Source organism: Rhipicephalus microplus, chromosome 2, assembly GCF_043290135.1.
Source record: "Rhipicephalus microplus isolate Deutch F79 chromosome 2, USDA_Rmic, whole genome shotgun sequence".
Lineage (NCBI taxonomy): Eukaryota > Metazoa > Arthropoda > Arachnida > Ixodida > Ixodidae > Rhipicephalus > Rhipicephalus microplus.
The window spans coordinates 209809743-209830891 of NC_134701.1; the positions used below are offsets into that span (position 1 = coordinate 209809743).

General features: G+C 46.7%; 1 protein-coding gene across 1 annotated transcript in view; it reads right to left on the reverse strand.

Annotated features, from left to right (window-relative positions):
• Positions 1-11193, reverse strand: part of LOC119169579 (transient receptor potential-gamma protein) — a 40755-nt gene extending 29562 nt beyond the window's left edge. Inside the window, exon 1 of the mRNA XM_075875337.1 lies at positions 10954-11193. Coding sequence (XP_075731452.1) covers positions 10954-11115 — 162 coding nt within the window. The 5' untranslated portion in view covers positions 11116-11193. The remainder of the gene's footprint in view (positions 1-10953) is intronic.
• Positions 11194-21149: the final 9956 nt, after the last annotated feature.

Consider the following 21149-nt stretch of genomic DNA (forward strand, 5'->3'; position numbering starts at 1 on the left):
CTTAGTTTTGGGACTTCAAAAGCCAATAAATATTAATGGTTATGATTATAGGCACGCTGCTCACCTCGAACAGTTCCTTATAAAGCTCCGTCATCAATTTGGGTCCTCTGACACCGCAAGGGAGGAGCTGCAGCAGCCGCAAATAAGGTCTCCTTTCAATCCGTTTCCTCCCTCATAACTTCCTTTAGGCGAGCCTTCTAACACAGTCAACTTGAGGTGCCACAATATGGTAAAGCTATATTTTAAGGAGCGTCAACTTTACGCTGATGTTCAAATGGCTGCGCCTCGCAGCTGTGACCGCCATTCAATCAAGCCCTGAGGGCGAGCGCAGGAGGTTACCCTGCATCTTTTCGAAGCGTGTGCTGTAGGGCATTTCGCGGGGGAAAGTTGACGGTTGGCGAAGCCAATGCGAGGAGTACTTCTAGCAGGAGTGGTTAATATTGGCGTTTGAAGAGGAAGTTGCCTGCAATTAAATTACGCTCTTTTTGTTTTCACAGTTCTCCGCCTGGCTGAACTTCCGCGACATATTGAAAAAGTTTGTACAATCGGCGCCAACGGCATTGTTACTTACGCGACATAATTGCGTAATATTTAGGTGAAGTACTCTGCACTTCGCAGAAGCACTCGAACCATAGAAAAACATGTTTCTCTATGCTCGGAGTGCGTTCGCCCCAAAGCTATTTTTAAAAGGGTCCCCCAAGCTGCCACCTGCTGCCACTGTATAATTGAGGGCGTCAAACGAGCTTCACAATCTATAGCCCTGTTTCCTTCGCGGAGTCTAATTAATTCACATTGTTGGTTATTCGGCTTCCGGCAATCATCAGTCCGCATGTGTTTGAACTTTGTTAAGCCTCACTTAGCGAATACAAACTCTTTTATGAAACGAAAAAAAAAGAGTTTGTATTTTTTTTGGAACGACGACGAATTGATCTTTGCGTAGAACACTGCTGTCAGTATCTGTAATTTTTAAAAGTTTTTCTGTAGCTTTGTAGAAAACACCTTTACAGTGACTGTGGCGATGGACGTGAATTTACCTGGGCTTCCACAGCAACCCTTGACGTCGTCTGCAGCTACCGCGAGAAAGCGTACAGGACACCCGAGTGATGGCGAGAGTGAGGGCACGCTGATTTATTCTACGGCCAGCGACGAAAGCTCCGACGAAGGCTACTTCATGCCTGTGACAAGGCGGCAGCCAAAAAGAAGACTAGTGCTGCCGTCTCCATCAACAAGTAAGAATTCTACGAAGACGCGAGAGCCTACGATATACACAATTCTGTTTGTACCAGTTGATGCGGCTCATAGTCTCAACCAGCTCAATCGTCAAGTTGCGTCTAGGTCTCTTGAGGAACTCGCCCAGGGACAGATCACGGACGTGCGGATCAATGGCCGTAAGAATATCCTCGCCGTAGACGTCACTCAACGAAGCACATTGGAAATGTTGAGCAACGTCAAGACGTTGAATAACATCAATGTTCGCTCATACATACCTGATGGCCGCGACTCTACTGCAGGCTTCATTTACGATGTCGACATCTCCATTAGCGAAAGTGACCTTGCTGCTCTCATCAAAGTGGTGTCTGCAGAGCTTACCATACTGCAAGCCTGTCGCCCTGGCAAATCACACTGCGCGAAGCTCGTGTTCAAGGGAGACAGCCTTCCATCGCAAGTTAAGGTCGGCCATTTTCGACACACAGTGCGACCCTTCGTACCGAAGCCCCTTCAATGCCGGAAATGTTATAGATTTGGACATGTCAGTGCTGTTTGTAAAAACCTGGCTGTGTGCTCGCTATGCTCAGAATCACATAGCGCAGACGCTTGCCAGGCAGAACTTCGAAAATGTCGAAACTGTCATGACCCTCACGAAGCATCGTCGAAAGATTGCCCAATCATGAAAAAGGAACTGCAAGCGTTGAGGCAAGTGGTCCGGGTCGGCTCAACTCACAGGGAGGCTGCTGCCAAAGTACGACGCCGGCGGTCTCGTTGCCGGAGGCCCCTGAGGAGGCCCAGTACCGAAGCAAAGACTGCACCTCACCAAATGATCGCCGGCATACCACCTCAATAGTCCAGACACGCCTATGACAAATCATCCAACCAAGACAACAGCATCACCGGCTCGCCTGAAACATGGCCAGCGCTGCCAACAATAGACCCGCCATTAGAGCCGCTGCATCGCTCGTCTACAATAACTTTGGAACGAGAATGCGGTGATAGTCGCGATAAGGAAATCGTAGCCATGATAAAGGCCCTCATGAATACCATGCGTATGCTCCTCACTAGCATTGACAGTCTAGCTGCAAAGAGTGCACTTCAGTTAGTGGATGCGCTGAAGCCGGTGCTACCAAGTCTGGGAAGGCACCATGGCTCTTCCCCTGCAAGCCTTTCGTAAACAAGTCAAAGGAGCTTCGATATTTCAGCGGAATGCCCAAGGCCTCAAGCCCCATATTTCTTATATCCGACAATTTTCGTTTAAAAACCAGTTTCCAATTATTGTTATTAGTGAGCCACGGCTACACAATGCAATACGACTATCCAGGTACGTAGCCTTCAAGTCCATTACGTGCAACGAACAGAGTAAAGCCATTGTATATATCAGATGCAACCTCCCCTATATTGAGCTCTGTGTAGCACCTCACAATGACGACCAGTATGTCTGCTTGACAGTAAATTGTAGAGACCTCAATTTCACGCTGGTAGGCGCATATATATCCCCTTCAAGTCGTTTTGAACCTGAAAGACTACGTGCACTGTTAACAGCCACACCTGGACCATGGATCATCACCAGAGATTACAACGCTCACCACCCACTATGGGGAAGTCAGAAGACAGACCGTCGCGGAAGGCAAGCATTCTCATTTGCTCTGGAGCACCAGCTGCTTTGTGTAAACGACGGAAGCCCAACGTTTCAATGGGGAACGACATACAGCAGCATCCTTGACTTGACATTTGTGTCACGAAGCCTAAATAGAAAAGCTAAGTGGTTCGCAGACTATGAAACTCATAGAAAAACCACATACCAAGTTATTTGAAGATCAGGAGCCTGGAAAAATTGCAAACCTACGACACTTCAACTCGCATCGACTGGACAAAGTTCAGGTCACTGACTGAAAACAGATGTAAAGAAAATTAAGCGCCCCCTCTTGACACCCTCGAGGATATGATTAGAGGGGCTGCACAAGAAGCGACTTATCATATTGAACATACTTCAAAATATTGTCAACATGAAGCGGAATTGGAACGGCTCAGAGCGATCCGTCGTCGTGCAGAACGAAGATATAGGCACACTAAGTTCATTCACGACTTGAGGGAGGCAAGGCGCCTACAGAAAAAAATTCAGCGGCGAGTCAATTAACTTCAGTCCTTTCAGTGGAAATCTCTGTGCGAATCGTTGGATCCACACAAGCCTTTGACGCAGACATGGAGGATTGTTCGTGGCCTACAAACATCGGCACATCAACATCGCCCTTCAAGTATCTGTCTCTCCACCAAGGCCACACCGAAATTGAAGTAGCAGAAGATTTCTGCATGAAAGTTGCCGGTCAGGCGTCTGCGTGCACCACGCGTCACTTAGAAAGCGCTCGTCTCTAGAGATTCAAGAATGGACACCTTTTTCTCTCTATAGGAACTCCAAGGGGCCTTGATGGCATGCAAACGATATTCATTGCCAGGTCCAGATGGGACCACGTACATGGCTCTTTGCAACCTCGGTGAAGCAGCTCGACGGGCCCTTCTATCCGTGTACAACGACTTGTGGAGCAGCGGATTTGTCCCTCACTCGTGGAAATCCAGCCGCCTCGTCCCTGTACTTAAACCAGGTAAATCTCATCTGGACTTGACCTCTTATCGCCCCATCGCGCTTACCAGCTGTTTCGGGAAAGTGATGGAGAGGATGATTTTGACTCGCCTAGAGGCACCATGAGGTATACCCTGATGCTATGATGGGCTTTCGGCGTGGGCGGTCCACAATTGATAACGTTATTGACCTGGTCTCCTCAGTGCAGCATCAAAAAGACTGAAACGTTTATCTGCGGCGTTGTTATTGGACGTGAAAGGTGCATACGATAACGTATCACATGAAGCCATTCTGGATGTCATGGAAAATGTTAGATAAAGGGGTAGGGTTTACCAATGGTCGACAGCTATTTGAAAGGCAGAACTTTCTTTCTACAGACGGAGAATGGCACAACAACGCATCATTGCATCCGTCGTAGTGTACCTCAAGGTGGTGTTCTTAGCCCCACACTTTTCAATCTAGGGCTCCTCGGCCTGGTTGACGCACTTCCAGAATCAATCAATCTATCAATATATGCAGATGACATCTGCATCTGGACGCCAGGCGTAACACACCTTCTTTTACGTACCCGGCTTTAGAGAGCGGCTACACTAGCGACAAAATACCTGGAAGAACGGGGACTACAGCTGTCATCAGAGAGGTGCTCGCTTATAGCATTCACGCGTAAGGCGATGAGTCCATATGTTATTAAAATCAACGGACACGAGATCAACTACATGAAGACCCAGCGATTCCTTTGAGTCATAATTGGTCGTGACCTCTCCTGGAGCCCTCACATCGCCCACATGAAAACTAAACTCACCATGATCACCCACGTGCTGAGGTTTCTTTGGAAAAACGTGGGGTGCATCGGTACGAGCAATGCTTCAACTCTACACTGTTCTGTTCCTCGGTTGTATGCGCTACAGCTTACCCGTGCTTTGCGGGATCCGAAGAACAAACTTGCGCGTCCTCCAGTCGATCCAAGCCCAAGCCCTGAGGATATGCCTTGGTCTCCCGAGATGCGCGTCTACAGCAGCGACAGTCATCATTGCGCGTGATTATCCAGTCAACGCATACATCCGCGTAGACGCTTTGAGAATGCACATAAAACATTTCGGTCGGCTTCCATCACATCACCTCGCCTCACTTCGAACTTATAGGCCCCACTCAGCGTTCAGCGCAAGTGTAGCTCAGCATTGCGCAGTGCTTCCATTGCACTTCACGCATGCAGCATGACCACCGATACCATTGTGGTACCTACACCCACTCAAAGCCCTTCTTACAATTCCAGACATCCAAAATTAGAAAAAATCGTCGCATCTAGCCCCGAAACAGGCCACATTACTCTCCCTGCAAGAGAAGCACAACGGACGCCTTCACATTTACACGGATGGCTTGGTGTATTCAGTAAGCTCAGCAGAGGCGGTGGTTGTTCCTGCGAGGCACATCACAATTAAATTCATAACATCGCATTTGACGTCGTCGACAGCTGCAGCACTTGCTGCCATACGTGCAGCTCTGGAGTTTATAGTGAAATAACTTTCGGGAACTTAGTCTATCTTCTCGGACTCGAAGGCAGCTCTTCAATGTCTTATGTCACTTTTTCGCCATGAACCTAATGAACAGTTAGTAGCTGAAATAAGGCTTCTTCATCACCAAGCAATCGAGAAACAGCAGAGCATAGTGTATCAGTAGATACCATGCCATTGCGGTATACATGGCAGTGACCGCGCAGATGAGGTTGCTAGATCTGCACACGATGGTACCCAATACACAGCGATCCCGTTCTCAAGAACCGACGCAGCTACAAGACTTTGTTTGCTTGCACGTGACCTCATATTGGTACAGTGGAACTCAACAGACCTCACAACTTGGATCCCGATCTGAAGCTTCGTCTTCCTTCAAGAATATCTCGAGCTGAGGAGACTCTTCTATGCCACCTGTGGCTTGGAGTGGCCTTCACAAATGCATACTCCTGTCTCATTGGAATGGCCAGCTCTTCTACATGCACTTACTGCAGCTGCGAAGAAACAATCGCGCACCTTCTAAGTGACTGCACCCAATTCAACGCGCCAAGACAAGAGCTGACTGCAGCTCTGGATAGAATGGATGATCGGCCTTTGTCGGAACAAAGGAATCTGGGTCATTGGCCAAGCCCATCCACAACCAAGAAGGCTTTGAAAGCTTTGCTCCGCTTTTTGCGGACAACTGGCCTTAGAGACAGACTTTAGGGTTGTAGCGAGAGAGGAAGAAGGGACGGCGGCCAACGTGGTTGTGTCAAACTCGCTGCTTTATTCAATTTTCTGAAGCGGAACCACGGCGGCTGCCAGCGTCCGACACGCCAGGTGCGTTAGCTCGTTCTAATTCTCGCGCAGCTCGAGCTAGCATCAGCTGCGCGAGAAGCGCGGCGCGGTGATCGAAAAATGATGATGATGAACATGCACTACAGGGTCTTATGCTCTTTGATGTTGGCTTTCCTCTGTCACATTTTTTGTAATTTCTCTCTCTCTCTTCGCAACATTTCTTTTTATCATCTTTTATTTCCCTCACCCGCTTCTCCAGCACAGCGTAGCCAGCCGGTCTAAGAACTGGCTAACCTCCCTGTCCTTCCGCTTAAACTTTCTTCCTCCTTTTATGGAACAGTCCTGGTTTGTGTCTAGTTGTTTTCAGGTATTCTTATCAACACGTCTGGTAGCACGTGTGACGAACATGCGGTGGATATCCAAAAAGGTGTTTTGTGATGACCTCTTTCAGGTTAATGACAAACCAGTGATCAGCTCAAGACGGCTCACCGGCAGGCTTTAGTGAAGCATGGTTTTCACAGCTTTCCTTTCCTACGGTGTGGCTAACTTCACATCCCACAGTAGACCTGTTACTCACGGCCGCGCATTCGCAGTCGACTCTGAGAAAGCAAGGCGATGATGACGGTAGCGCTAATAATGCTCGAAAGTTTCGTAAAAAAATTGCGGGCGTTATATTTCACGAATCCAGGATCCGCATTCACGCCGTGACGCATTCAGATAAAACGTAAAACTAATCATGGTAAAAGGGTAAAAAAGCACAAACTAGAAGAGACGAACAAAGAAATAACAGTCAGAACGAGCGCTGACTAACAACTGTTAGTCAGCCCTCGTCATGTCTGTTATTGCTTCGTTCGTCTCTTCTACTCTAATAGTTCACGTGTTCCACCTTTTTACCATGTTGGACCAACTATCCCAAAGAAACACACTTTCAGCAAAATTAATATTTTTTTACGAAAGCCTTTTCATCATCGTGGTGCTCTAAGAGTCGCTGAGAGTGCCTACCCATTATTGTAGGCAAAGTTGGTGCAATGCTGTGTTCCATATCCACAGTCATTAAGGCTGATATTGTATCACGGACGGCTCATATTTCGTGTACTTTTGAATGCGCATTTGTCCTCACGCGTACCCGAAATAAAAACCCAGGTCTAACATGGAAAGTGAAGTATAATCAGGGAAAGCTACTTAAGCCGCATGTTTCGGATGGGTTAGATAGGTGATTATATCATACATTATGTGGGGGAAAAAGCCTTCTTTTTGTTTGTCTGCAGCGTCAAAGCTTGAATGTCATGTCATAGTTGCCTGGGGAAGCGCCAAGTTGGAGTATGCAGAAAAATAGGCAAACATTTCACACTCACTGATATCGTACACTGCGGAAACGTAAGAGCATAATATGCTTTGTTGGAGCATCCCATCCGTTTTTACGTAGCGTGACTGTTTAGCATGGAAAAAAAGATGTGTCAGGCTTGTTGCTCAGTGCGTTAAGTTAACCATTCGTGGTCGTGCATTGCAACTTACTCATTATGCTCTTCCCCTCTGCCGTCTCACTTGAGGGAAAAAAATCAGATCCGTTCTATTACTGTAAAGATGGATGCCTGCGGTTGCAGGTTCTCAGGCAGCGCCTTCACGCTGTTGCCTCGGAACACACAAGCTCAGACTCACCTTTCTGTATTCTAATAAATTCAATTTTTCCTCGTAGTTCTTTCGACCATTTATCCTACTGCGTGCGTCGGCGCTCCTTCAATTCCCTCTTTTCTTTTTTTCATAAGTACAAAGACAACTGTAGTGTACCTAGATGCGTGCGCCCCCCTCAGGATGTTGCCATTATCTGAAGGGATTGGTGGAGGGATTGTTGGCCCCGCGACCCACACTTCTCAATGGAACTGCCATAGAGAGCTGAGAGTATGGGGGAGACGTAGTGGGCTTAATAATGGCAGCCTCGCCGTAGCATAGACGCCGCAGATGACCAACCCCTAAAGCGGACAAAGCGCGCACTACGGCACCCCAAGCAACTGCCGATGACAGCGCTAGCACGATCCCTACGTAAAAGCAATTTTTCCGCAAATTTTGAGCCGTCGAAAAAAATCAGTTTTTCGCATTTTTCTTTGAAAGTTTGAAAAAAAATTTAAAATAACAGTTTTTTCGGTATATGACAATAGTTTATTGAAATATAATATTAGTTCATTGCCAAGTGTCAAAAGCAATACTTTTCATTATGTAAATAAGAGAAATGAAATGCCCCTTCTGCTTTCAAAAACGAATACAGCATTCAACAGATCAATAGCAGGCCAGAAGTATTACCACGAACTCATTTACCAGTCCGGCTTCCCAGAATTGCTACGGCAAATAGAACAAAGAACCTAGACATGTCTATTTCATCGTAACTTCACCCATGGAAACATTGATTAGGGTGTTAAAAAGATGACATGCAAACTCTTAGTCAGAGTCAGTATCACTGGCTTCATCTGTATAGCTTCCTTTATTATGTTAACATGCTAAAATGTCGCATTGGGAAAAACTTAGCTGCTGATAAGAGCTTACAGGCAGCGAGTCTCCGTCTTCCACCACAGGTATTTTTGACCCTCAAGTATATCCACACCAGAAATTAGCCCGGCCATTGAAGAATCCGCTTGCACACGGCTTTATATAAGCAGGCTTCCAGCGCCGGTCACAGAAGTGTACGAGGGAAACTTAAAACAGAACAATGTCACCAAAACAATAACAGGTACCAAGACATCATAAACCACCCCCAACATGACCACACCCGAACGACGAAGCTACGTTACGACAATTTAAGCTCACGCTTAAGCTGACATTATTTGATGTCGATGGTGAGTGGTCAGCCGTCGTTTGGTGTTTTGGTATCATGTGCGATGTTTGGTTTCACGTTCAACTCTGGGTGTTGCCTAAGCTTCATCTTATTTCTGTACGTTTTACCCCATGGAAATTTTGGCCATTTTTTTTTCAACTGCGCAGAAAAAACAAAAAAAACATTTTTCCCCGGAATTTCTTTGTTTTTTCCCCACTTCACATCTCTAGCGGTGGCGAGAGGACGAGTGGAAGTAGGAGAGAGGGGGAGGAGCCAAGGTGCGAAAGACAAAAGGCCAAGAAAATTGTTGTATACGCTTATTTTGTCCGCAGAAACGATCCAATAGAGTTTTGTCATGTGCAGTGAAGCTGCTCAGATGGAAAGAAAGAAGTAAAGGAAAAACGAGAGAGAGAGAAACTTCTGAAAGAAAGGAATAAAGAAAGAAAGGCAGAAAGAACGTAAGAAAGAGAAAAAAGAAAGAAAAGTAGAAAGGAAGAAGAAAAGATAGTGAGAGAGAAAGATAGCAATAAAGAAAAAATGAAGAAAAGAGAAAAAGAAAAAAGAAAGAAAGGAAGAAAGAGAGGAAGAAAGAAAAAAAGAGAAAGAAAGAAAAGAAAGGAAGAAAGCCGAAGCCGTTTCCAAGAAGAGTGCCATTACGTATTCACTGGTGTGGAGTTAAACTTCACACTTGTAATGCACTCTTGCCAAAGTTTTAATTTGTGCAATTAGCTTTTAGCAGTGTAACAATCTTCAGAAGGCTACTTCGAGTAATCTATAGATTCGGCGCCCTCAACTAATTTGCTACAGCTGTCAGCAAAAATAAAACGACTGTTTCATCATCTTTTCAAAACGTGCCCCACAGCCTCGTGCTTCTGTCTCGAGCAACACAGAACTCATTCAGACAAGTGGGAGTGCGCGCGGGGGCGTACACACACTGAAGCGCTAGAAGAACCGCACACTAGCAACACTTCAGGCGTGGAGCGAAAGTTTCACTCTCATCCCAAGATAAAGTGCCGATGACGACATAGAGCCACGGGGATTAGATTAAACGGAGAGCCCCGCGAAAAAGAAAGCCTTTAAAGCGAACAGCATACGACGCTGCGGGAGTTCGGTCCACACGAATCTATTAAGCGTCCAGTTTTACGGGGATCAAGGCGACGCCAGCTGCAAATGATAGAGCAGTAAGGACTTGTTGCCGGGTCTCAGCGAAAGTGCGATCGATGCGACTTAAGGGGTGCTTTTAAGTGCCGATCACACGTTGGCACTTTTTTTCTTTAAGGCCTGGCTTTGCCGTTTAGCAGGGATACGTAAAGTAAGGCCCCTCGTCGGCGAGTGACAGGTTGCTATTTCAATAGGCTCTTAAAAGTGCTAGGTGAAGTTTGTTACTGCCATCGAAGAGGGTTGCACGTGCTTCTTTGAGCCCCATTAGGCCACTTGTCGAAGCTGCTTTGAAGTTTCTGAAGTGGAAGTGCATCGGATTGTGACGCCGCGGAAGAGGGCCCCTCACATTCTGCGTGGAATTTTCGGTGCCATGAAGCTGGAGTGGAATATGACGAAGGGCTTTGAGTGACTTTAGCTTTGAAGTTTAAGTTGAATACCATGTAGAGAGGTGATTAAAGGCGGACATGTACCACAGAAAGATACTTATATTCTCAGGGTTTGAAGACAAGTGCTCTGTCGTCAAGCAGTTAGCGAGTGCTGCCTTGTGCATTCGGTTTTTAGAAGCAGTTGTTGCGCTAAGTTCATCATTTCACCAATAGCCACAAAAAAGAAAGAAAATTGTTTCATCTATTTCTTCCTAACAACATTGATTACCAAAGGTTTAAAGATACTACTCCGGGCCATCTGCTTATGTGGTTTGAAGATTGATAACTTGAAGATGAAAATAAGTCGACGAAAGGAAGTTCAGACGTTAAAATTGTACTTTTCGTCCATGTAGATTCATGGTAAAGTTTTTGCTCTTCAAGCCACACATGTGACACCAACTATCCCAACAGTTCACACTTCTACACCTGCGTGTCACTTCCACACGCGGTGTCTACCAAAATCTCCAGTGTGGGTAGCCGACTCACGTTAGGTTGTCCAGGTTTGCGGGTCGCCTCCTCTCGTTCGAGAAGCAGTTCTACGGCCTCGACGTACTCCTCGCTGATGGCGTGCAATAGCGCATCGCGGGTGTCCACGTTGTGCAGCAGCAGGAGTTCGATCATCTCTAAGTTCTCGTTGTCGATGGCCATGAGCAGCGCTGATCGGCCCAGAGGGTCGGTGCAGTTGCAGTTCAATGTGCTCAGGCCGGCCTCAGCGCTCTGCAGATACCTGCGTCACGAGACGAGGCACGTACAGAGTCTCAGTCCACAGCAAAGCACCATTGAAAAAGAAAGATAGCAGACGGGAAAGGCGAGGAGATTAATCAAAAGAAAAAAAGAAGATTGGCTTGATACCCTCAACTAATAGGATAGCACAACGTCAAACGGTCACAGTCGTTCAGTGTTGTGACAGGCTGTGACTGCGTAGTTATTTTCCTATCGCAACAAGTGCCAAGTCACACTGTGGCTTGTTGAACAGTACTCTCATGCTTAATAAGAGCAGCAATGCCTTTATCACTTTCAGCTTATATGACTTGTGACGTGGACGTTTAATTAAAATGTTAGTGCTATTAGGCCAAAGCTAGCTATTGCTGTTGCGACCTCCTCCTTGGATTATAGGGAGCATAGGCAGACGTAATACGATGAAAGTGTCTTCACGACCACAGTCACCACTCATCGTGCTGGTGGCTATGTTTACAAAGAAAGTGCAAGGGTTTGTAAGTATCTTTTTTATTAATAGCCAAAAAGGCAGATTGGCTTCACGTCAGCGGAGTTCAGTAGCAATGCGACGTGGTCTCCTTCGGGACACAGTCGTTTGGCTGCAGTTCCCACTGGCATTTCGCAGATGTACATGAGGTCAGAGGGCAGAGAACTGTCATCGACAACTGCAATAATGTTAAATACAGTTTCTTTTGTGTATTAATATACGCGGGGCACCGGGTGGCCAGAGCTTAGCAGTGTGTATCTGATGGCCACCTGACTTACTAAGATATGCTGTAACTTCTGTAGAACGTTTTATGCGAAAGTCTATTGAAGTATGCCGTTTCTGTTTCACAGGAGGGAGGTTCCCTGCAAATTTCTTATCGATCTGCTTGCTTAAGCTTTTTTGTATAACGACAACGTTTTGCAGTGAAACACGTGCAGTGCATTTCAGTTGCGCAGTGAAGCCGGCTGAAATTGAAGGGAGAGTAACATCAGTACCTTAGGAACTCTCTCCCGTCTTACCTTCGAGCTGTGGCCAAGTCTCCTCTCTCCACCGCCAGGAGGAACTTCTTTTCCTCCAGAGTTAGCTGGCCCTCAGGCTTCGCCTCTGTGCCGCCTGCTTCATGGCCAGCTGTTCCTGGTGCGGACGCGAGAAGTCTCTGTCCAGGCGGCTCATCGTCGGCCGTATCGCCGAAGAAGTGGCCCGCCATCGAGTCCGAGCCCAGTGGCGACGCGCAGTTACCGCCTCGGGCGCAGCAAGGCCCGCCGCCTTCCCCGGCTTCCAAGTCCATGGCACCGGCCCGCATTCAGCGGTGCCACCTACCGACGCGGTGGCACTGCTGTAAACCTGCGTTTCAACATAGCAGCATCTACAGCATGGCTATATGGATCAGAGCCATTCACAAAAATCCGAAGACGACCCAAAATTTTTTACTTAGGTGTATAGTAGGGACAGTCGCACCTCGGCGTTCACCTGGTATATTGCACTCCCTGCCTTCTGAGATCCGCGCTGTCGGAGTGGGTCTCAGAGGCCACGTAAAAAGAAGCGCGTGGTTGGGACCTGCTCCGCCAGGTGCAGCAATGATCCCAGCTGCTCACAAGAAAAGTGTCTGCTCTTTCATGACCTCTTTCAGTCATTTCTAACTAATTATGCTCACAAAATATTTGTCGTTATCTGAAGTAATCCTGTGATTTGATATCATGAGTATTCGACAAAACTCTAGCTTGAATCGTAACCATGGACTCTTTCTGAACCTTTTTTTAATATTTGAAAAACCCAAAATAACTGCTCGACTGGCAGTAAATCGAGAATACCACTAAAAAAAGGCTCTCACAGGGCATTTGTTCACAATAGCGACTTTACATTTTACATTTTGCATATATTTTTCATACCAAAGGGATCATATCAGGAGGGCATATACAGTGGATGAATACAGAAACAGCGCAAAACTGGTTGCTTTGTAATCAGCGAAGGCGACTTTCAAGGTCAAGATAACCTCGAAATTAAAAGATGATATTTGTGAATCCAGCCCCAAAATCTGCAGTGCTTCAAGGGAGTAACCATATATTTCTTTCAGGAGCCTCGTCAAATGGCTGCAAAAAGAACAATTGAAACAGCAGTGATAATGGTCAACTGGCACTTATGGCACGTTTCGCGTCATTATTTATGGTGTTGTCATTGTTTTATTCGTCATTTGAAAACACAGCGCGTGTTGCGCCGAAAGCTGGTGAATGTAGTCGACATTGCGCGCGCATGTTTCAAGCTAACGCACGACAGAAATATACCCTGCTACATGAACAGAAATACGAAGTGCATACACGTATACTAGAGTCTTACAAATGTTTGAGAGTGCGTGGGGTGACTGTTATAAGTGATTCTTGGCAAATGAAAATGGTCAGTGAAAGAATGTATTAATAATATAAAACTGTATTGTTACTTTCACATCATTTTCGCACGAAGGGGAAAATGCACAACACTTCCACTATGGTGGCTCTTAGATTTTAGGGAGTGTTATATATGTTATTTAAACGTGGACGTATGCATTGTTATTGTCTCTCAAAAAGAGTGGAGGCTCTGTACGACTTGCACGGTTCTAGCGGCATGCCGTATACATATGAGCCACGTATCGTACGACTCGCGCTGAGAACTAAGACACGTCTCACGTATCTTCTGCTGCAAATGGTACAGAAGCTACGCAGGGATGCCTAACCGATCACTTGTAAACTGGACTTCCTGCACAGTGTGCTGTACATTTTTCTGATAAAACTGCATTCGAATTTAAACCAGTACTTGCTTACCTTGGTGATAACATTGCTGTCTGGCTGGAACCTACAAAGACTGCATCATTAATAAGCTCTGTTACGTTGGGCGAATACATCTTCCACTTTCTTTTTTATCTCATATGAACATAAAATTTAGTCGTCAAACAAGAAATTACAGCAAACATAGAATGAAAAAGACGGAAGCGTCGACAAAAGGGTTTTCTGCATGCCAGGAGAGGGCCTAAATAAAATCCAAAAATGCGTGTTTCTTACTTTTCACATTATGCGCGTTTCTGTACAAAAGCCCTTACATCTCATACGATTCCTCGCAGACCATCACATTCGTAAGTGCTTAACACTGCAAAAAACAGGAGGGGATAGAAGAGACGAGAACAGAGCGCTGATCTCGTCTGTTTTATCCCGTTTTGTCGTTTGCGCTGTTAAGCACTTTCTTTGTCTACCATGCAGCACCAACCAACCCAATGAAGCACTTTGTCATCTCATTCGTATTCTTGAAAAAAAAAAGTCAAGAGAACACCTAACCCACAAACACGAAATTTTCTGGTGCCCCGCCGCGGTGGTCTAGTGGCTAAGGTACTCGGCTGCTGACCCGCAGGTCACGGGATCAAATCCTGGCTGCGGCGGCTGCATTTCCGATGGAGGCGGAAATGTTGTAGCCCCGTGTGCTCAGATTTGGGTGCACGTTAAAAAACCCCAGGTGGTCGAAATTTCCGGAGCCCTCCACTACGGCGTCTCTCATAATCATATGGCGGTTTCAGTACGTTAAACCCCACATATCTATCTATCACATATTCTTGTCAGCAAGTACTACAGACCAACAGGAGAGCTCGAATAATAAATTCAACCACGTAGACAAAAAAAAAAACCGCGATAGGTGCTGTTGGTTGCGTTAACAAAAGCGCTAAATAGCTTACCTCAATGCACATCACTCTTGTTTCGCCGGCCAATTTTTTACGCGTTTTTTTTCTGCACCGGCGGTTCTTGATATTGCTGGAAGCGGCACGAGATATCCCTTACAGAAACAGGCTTTTCGAATCATCGTCACTTTTCCACAGTGATTCGAGTGACGTGATTTTTTTCCAAACTACGCTCTGGAAATACGCTTCAGAAGGAGAGTTTGTCTTTCTTCGCCTCGAGACAAGCTTTTTTTTTCATTTTTCAAAGCGCAAGGCAAGCCCGACAGAGTGGAACGCTCGTCACGTACATCTTCTCAACGCTGAAACGAAACGTGACGTGAGGAAAAAGATAGGGCCACTGCTAAGTACACTGCTTGGGGAAACGGAGGCCAGTCACGTATGTTCGCATCTCGGAATACTCGTTGTGCACAGAGCCTTTGCATACTGCCTGACCATCCGGTGCCTTGCGATCGGATCTCGTGATCATCAAGGCGTACACAAAAGGTGGCGGGGAAAAGGAAAAGAGTCTCGGTTGGTGGCTTTTCCCTCCCTCTTTCCACCACCCTGATAGCTCGCCTTTGTTACTGCATTCTGATAATAACACCGGTATTCAAAAGTAATCCTCGTCCTTAATTTCGCCCAAAGTTTCTGTACACTCTACATGCGTTATTTGGGTACTAAAACGAAAACAGGGTAAAAAATAACAAGATTGATTTGTACAGATTTACCTACCTTATTAGGCAAATGCGCTAAAGGCACAAAAGAGATAAGAAAAGTACAAGATAATAATAATGATTGACTGATATGTGGGGTTTAACCTCTCAAAACCACCATATGATTATGAGAGACGCCGTAGTGGAGGGCTCCGGAAATTTAGACCACCTGGGGTTCTTTAACGTGCACCCAAATCTGAGCACACGGGCCGACAGTATTTCCGCCTCCATCGGAAAAGCAGGTGCCGCAGCCGCCGCAGCCCGGGATTCAAACCCGCGACCTGCGGATCAGCAGCCGAGTACCTTAGCCACTAGACCACCGCGGTGGAACAAGATAATGATAAGGCTGGCTTGTGAATACGGGCCTAAGGGCCTTGGTGGTTTTGGGACGTTAAACCCCACATATCAATCAATCGGAAGGGGATCGAGAATAGCTTCCGGGGATGATAGGCGTTGCGGCTGGGCTTCTTCCTCCTCACCCTCATAATGGGAAGCTTTACGCGCACCTGCGCAGGGAAGGCCATATTTCAGCGCTAATGGTGTCCACGTGCACAAAGATTTTTTTTTTCAAAGAATTGTGACCTCTCGTGTCGAAATTAATCAATTTTGATCAAAGACTGACTGGCACAAACAAGTCGTAGGGAGCGTCACCGGTAACTATGCTCTTGAAAAGTGCCGTATGTCTTCTGTAAGAAATTTCTTTATGTTAATCGTGGTAAAAGAAGTACAGAGAGAGGGCACGAATGCATCTTGAATGATCATCAAAAGTTACGTGTCTTCATCTACTCTGCATGCTAATTTGTATTTTGCTCTTTCTATCTATCTACCCCTAACATTCAAACTACCAGGCTGTCTTTTTCCCGAATGTTGGTTGCATACCTGTTTTTTCAGGCTGGTTAGCATTCGTGCGTTTTTTTCTTTCTCTTGTTTCTCTCTTGCGCATCCGTTCTTTAACTAGGAATGCATTTGAACATTTGTGTGTTGAGACTGAGCTAATGTTTCCATTTCTTCATGCCTGCGAAGAGCAAGCATTTCGGCAGCGTTGTTTTTGAAGGTTGCATACATACCCCGGCGACGTCATAGCAGAACTGCATGTGCCTCTAAAGGCTTTCTTAACGTGGAGGGTGCCTGCTTTCGATCAAGACAAGACCGGAAATGGTGAAAACAGCGCGCTTCTGCTCGACAGACATATTCTGCACTATAGGCAACCTCTTCGCGCCGTTTCATGATCAGGAAGCACAACGAGGAGGTCTTCAACGCCATAAGCATTGAAAAAAAAAAATGCGAAAAGTTTACGATGCAAGATTCGCATTCGTGTTTATGTGCGTGATTTACGGTCAGACAACACGCGTTTCTAAAAGCATAACGCAAATATTTTCCGGTGTTAACCTTGCCCTAAGCCCTTTTATGGGGTGGCAAGGAGACAGAAATAATAAAATGCAACAGGTGAATAAGTAAGCGCTTTTTTTTAGAACGAAATATGCTTTGGTTCCCAGTTTAGATCGTAGTCTATATTGCATACCTGTACGTGGTGTCGGTGAAAGGCATTCAGGCCATTCACAGACTTCAGATGTCTGGATTCTGGGTCCCGTAAGCCTCCGTGTTCATGCACTGCTACGTACCTAAGGAGCGGAAACGTGGAGTCTAACGAAAAATTATTGAACATCAATCGAGGAAGAAGCAACGAGCCCTAGAAAAAAATATGATACATGTATGCTTAAGGGACAAGAAAGGAACAGAGTAGGTCGAGGATCAAATAGGTATTGAGTAATTGTACGTAGTCGAAATAAAGAAGAAGGAACGACACATGCAGGGAATGTAGTGCGAAGGCAAGGGAATCACTGGTCGCTTAGTAACACTCTGGATTCCAAGGGAATGGTGAACGCGCGAGGGGCAGGGAGAAAGTTAGACGAGCAGATAGGTTTAGAAAGTTTGCGGGGCCACAAAAAGCCCAGGACTTGGCTTACTGGCGAAACGTGGGGGAGAGAAGACATTTGCCCCGCAGTAGGAGTAGTCAAGCAGACTACGATCATCGTCATGGGGAGTGGCGTGTAACAGAAGCCTTTACTGCCTGTTACAGGATATTTATTCATCGTGTTTTTTAAAACTATTCTTACATGTTGGGATGCGAGCATTGAGCGACCATGCAAACAGCCATTTCACTCACCCATTGAGATAGATAGATAGACAGATAGATAGATAGATAGATAGATAGATAGATAGATAGATAGATAGATAGATAGATAGATAGATAGATAGAAAGGTGTCCTCATGCGCCTAAACTGACTTGCTGTGAAGCACAATTTGATAATCAGCACGCACTTGTGGTCGAGTTAGACCATAAGCTACATGTATGCCATAAAACCATGCCGTTCAAAAGACAAAAAAAAAACAACAGGCATAAAACAAATCACTATACCACAACCGTAGGACCACTTCGCGAGCTCACACAGCATGTTCACTAGAGTTGTGCATGCAGCACTTACCATACGAATTCGCTCCGCAAACTTGTCGAGCCATCTATTATAGCAGAACAATTCATAGATGTAGCGCCGAAGCAAATAGAATTCACATTGTCTCACTCCGTCTGCGCTTGCGTGCGGAACCGTTCACGCAGCTATTGATGGTCCGTAGGGCAGAGTGTTTTGATATAATAAACACCCTGCGGTACGTTAGAAATGGCGCGTACTGCGCTGTCACGTATAGGCAGCAAACACCCTATCAAAGTATTTCCGTCGACCGCAAAGCCTCCGCTAATACCCGGAAGTGCGTCTGGGAACAAACGAGCTTAGAACACGGACAGTCGTCGCCTACGCACTGCCTGTTTCGTGGCACGAAGGGGGCTATAAGCGGCGAACTCTAACGGTGTAAGAAGGCTCACGGGCGAGTCTTAAAAAGCGGCAGCCGTGGCTTTCGACGGGCGTCGCATACCGTTCCTCTCCTTGCCAAGTCACGCAGAGGTGATTCTGGAAACTCCCACGGAGCGCCCTAAGAAAGCCGAGATGCGGAAAAATAAACGACACAACACGGCGTTGCAGATCGCGCATGCTGAGAATGTGGTTTACCAGCGATAAAAAAGGGAGTAAGACGACGAGAGGTAATAAAAAGAATAGCACCGGGCCGTCTCTGTTATTCTGTCGAATGGGCTATGTGGGCCGGAACCCCAAGGGCTCAACCTTTGCCCACAGCAGGTCAGTTTAGTGGGGCCAAGAATAACAGGGGCGCACAGCAGCGTGACGGAAGGGATCAGACTCGACGGAAAACAAGCTTTGCCAAACGGTGACGAGATAAACAAGAAAACAAATGAAACGCACGCGCGCAGTCTTATAGCAGAGAGTCGTGCGAGAATCGGGGGTGTTTAGGCCTTCGGCCTCGAGGCTTGAGCGTTGCGACGGGTTTTGCCCAGAGAAAATGTAGTCGTTTGGTTGCAGCCTAAATGGGGCGTAAAAAGAAAAGGGGTGCGAAGAAAGTGGAGACAGAGCGCAGGAAGAGAGATAGGGCGAAGGTTTCTTACTATAGAAATGTAACGCATCAGCCTCTAGGGTGGTAGAATAGGCTTCTTCACATATCTGTGGACAAGCGAAGGCTTTGCCAATTAAAGGGCTATAGACACCAATTTTGGATCCCACTTTCACTCGACCGCGAAATATACACAGGGGCAAATATGAAGAAGTGTAAGCTAACAATAAGTGCATGTGAGATATTTTCCTTCTTTTTGAGCTATAAAGTCAATTTTATCCTGACACATTCACTGACATCAAGATTGGAACGACGTGAGACAACAGTGTCATTTATAGTGACTTCAAGCACCAGTACGGCTGATTTTGGTCACGTTAGGTTCTCAAGCATGCAAAATGGCCACTTGTGCGTCACCAAAGGAGCCACAGAGAGTAGCGCCTGTGGAAACGTCACGATATTAGTGCGCGAGCACGTCCCGATAAGGTCACACTGTGTCATGACGTCAGACACAGTAGGAACCAAAACTAGCTCTTAAAAACATACTTGACCCCTTTAAGGGCAAGAGGTTTTTGACAAAACCACCAAACAAACAAGCAAAAAAAAGAACGTGTCAAATACGCTTAGCAGTAAATTTTCTGAGTCTTGGAGGGCTTCGCTTTTTATTGACGCAGAAGAAAAAGTAAGAGAACATTTTGTGTCAGTATCACTTTAAGAAGCAAGAGGACTCGTTGATGCCAATAGAGATGAGAACGGAGACACCTGGCGGGAATTAACAATATTGTTACGCACAAGAAGGACCAGGACGTATACGGCTGAAGGAGGCCGTTTATTTTGGTCGCGAAGAGAAGCGCCGGAGCGGCCAACAGGTTGATGATCGCAGTGTCGTCGTCTTCTTTCTTCCTCCAGCTTGGGGCAGCCAGCATGTTCACCCATCTTCGTTTTCTTCTCAGGCATGCGCAGCATTCCTCCCCTCGCAGACGAAGCCCGCCGGGCGAGGTGATTGATTCACCTGGGTGTGTACAACTTCAGTCGAGCGACATGGACTGCTTGGGTTTTAGCGGCTCTTCTACCACTTATCGTGAGGCGAGCTATTGTGTATGTGACTCCCGTGATTTTGTCGAGAACGACAAACGGTCCGTCGTATGTGGCCAAGAACTTTTGGCATAACCCGCGTCTTCATACCGGAGTCCATAGCCACACTAAGTCGCCTGGATGGTAAGTTACAGGCCGGTGGCGGACGTCATAGCGTACCTTCGATTTTTCCTGTGATGCCAAAGTGCGTAGACGAGCAACACGACGCGCCTCTTCTGCAAGGCAGAGGATTTCGGTGACTGAGAGGTTCTCGTGCGCCGAGAATGGCAAAACTGTGTCGAGTGTGTGCCGTGGCGGTCGTGCGTACATCAAGAAAAAGGGGCTATAGCCTGTTGTCTCATGCTTAGCGGTGTTGAACGCGTACGTTATAAATAGTAGCACGTCATCCCAGTTCTTGTGGTCGGATGCCACATACATAGAGAGAATGTTTACAATTGTTCGGTTGGTGCGCTCCGTGAGCTTATTTGTTTGCGGATGGTATGGCGACGAGTGACGAAGGCGGGACTCACTCAATCGACGCAGCTGTTCTACCATATCTGCCGTAAATCGTCGTCCACGATCACTGATGATCACGTGAGGTGGGCCATGTCGAAAGATAACGTGCTGCAGCAGGAACACAGAGACGTCACTGTCAGTTGCGGTTGGTATGGCCGCCGTCTCGCAGTAGCGCGTGAGGTAATCGACACATACAATTATCCAGCGATTGCCCTTAGCCGACTTTGGAAAAGGGCCCACGAGGTCAATGCCCACCTGTTGGAAAGGTGTGCTTGGAGGTGGCAAGGGCTGTAGAAGACCAGCCGGAGCAGTAGATAGGCGTTTGTGGCGTTGACACTGTGTGCAGCTGGCCACATACCCCTCGACTGACTATCGCATTCCTGGCCAATAAAAGCGTTCCTTAGCACGGTAAAGCGTCCGCGCAGAACCTAAATGTCCGGACGTAGGATCGTCGTGCATAGCACCTAAAATCGCTGTCCGAAGGCTTTCTGGCACTACCAGGAGGAAACGTGCGCCAGTGCTGGAAAAGTTCTTCTTATATAGG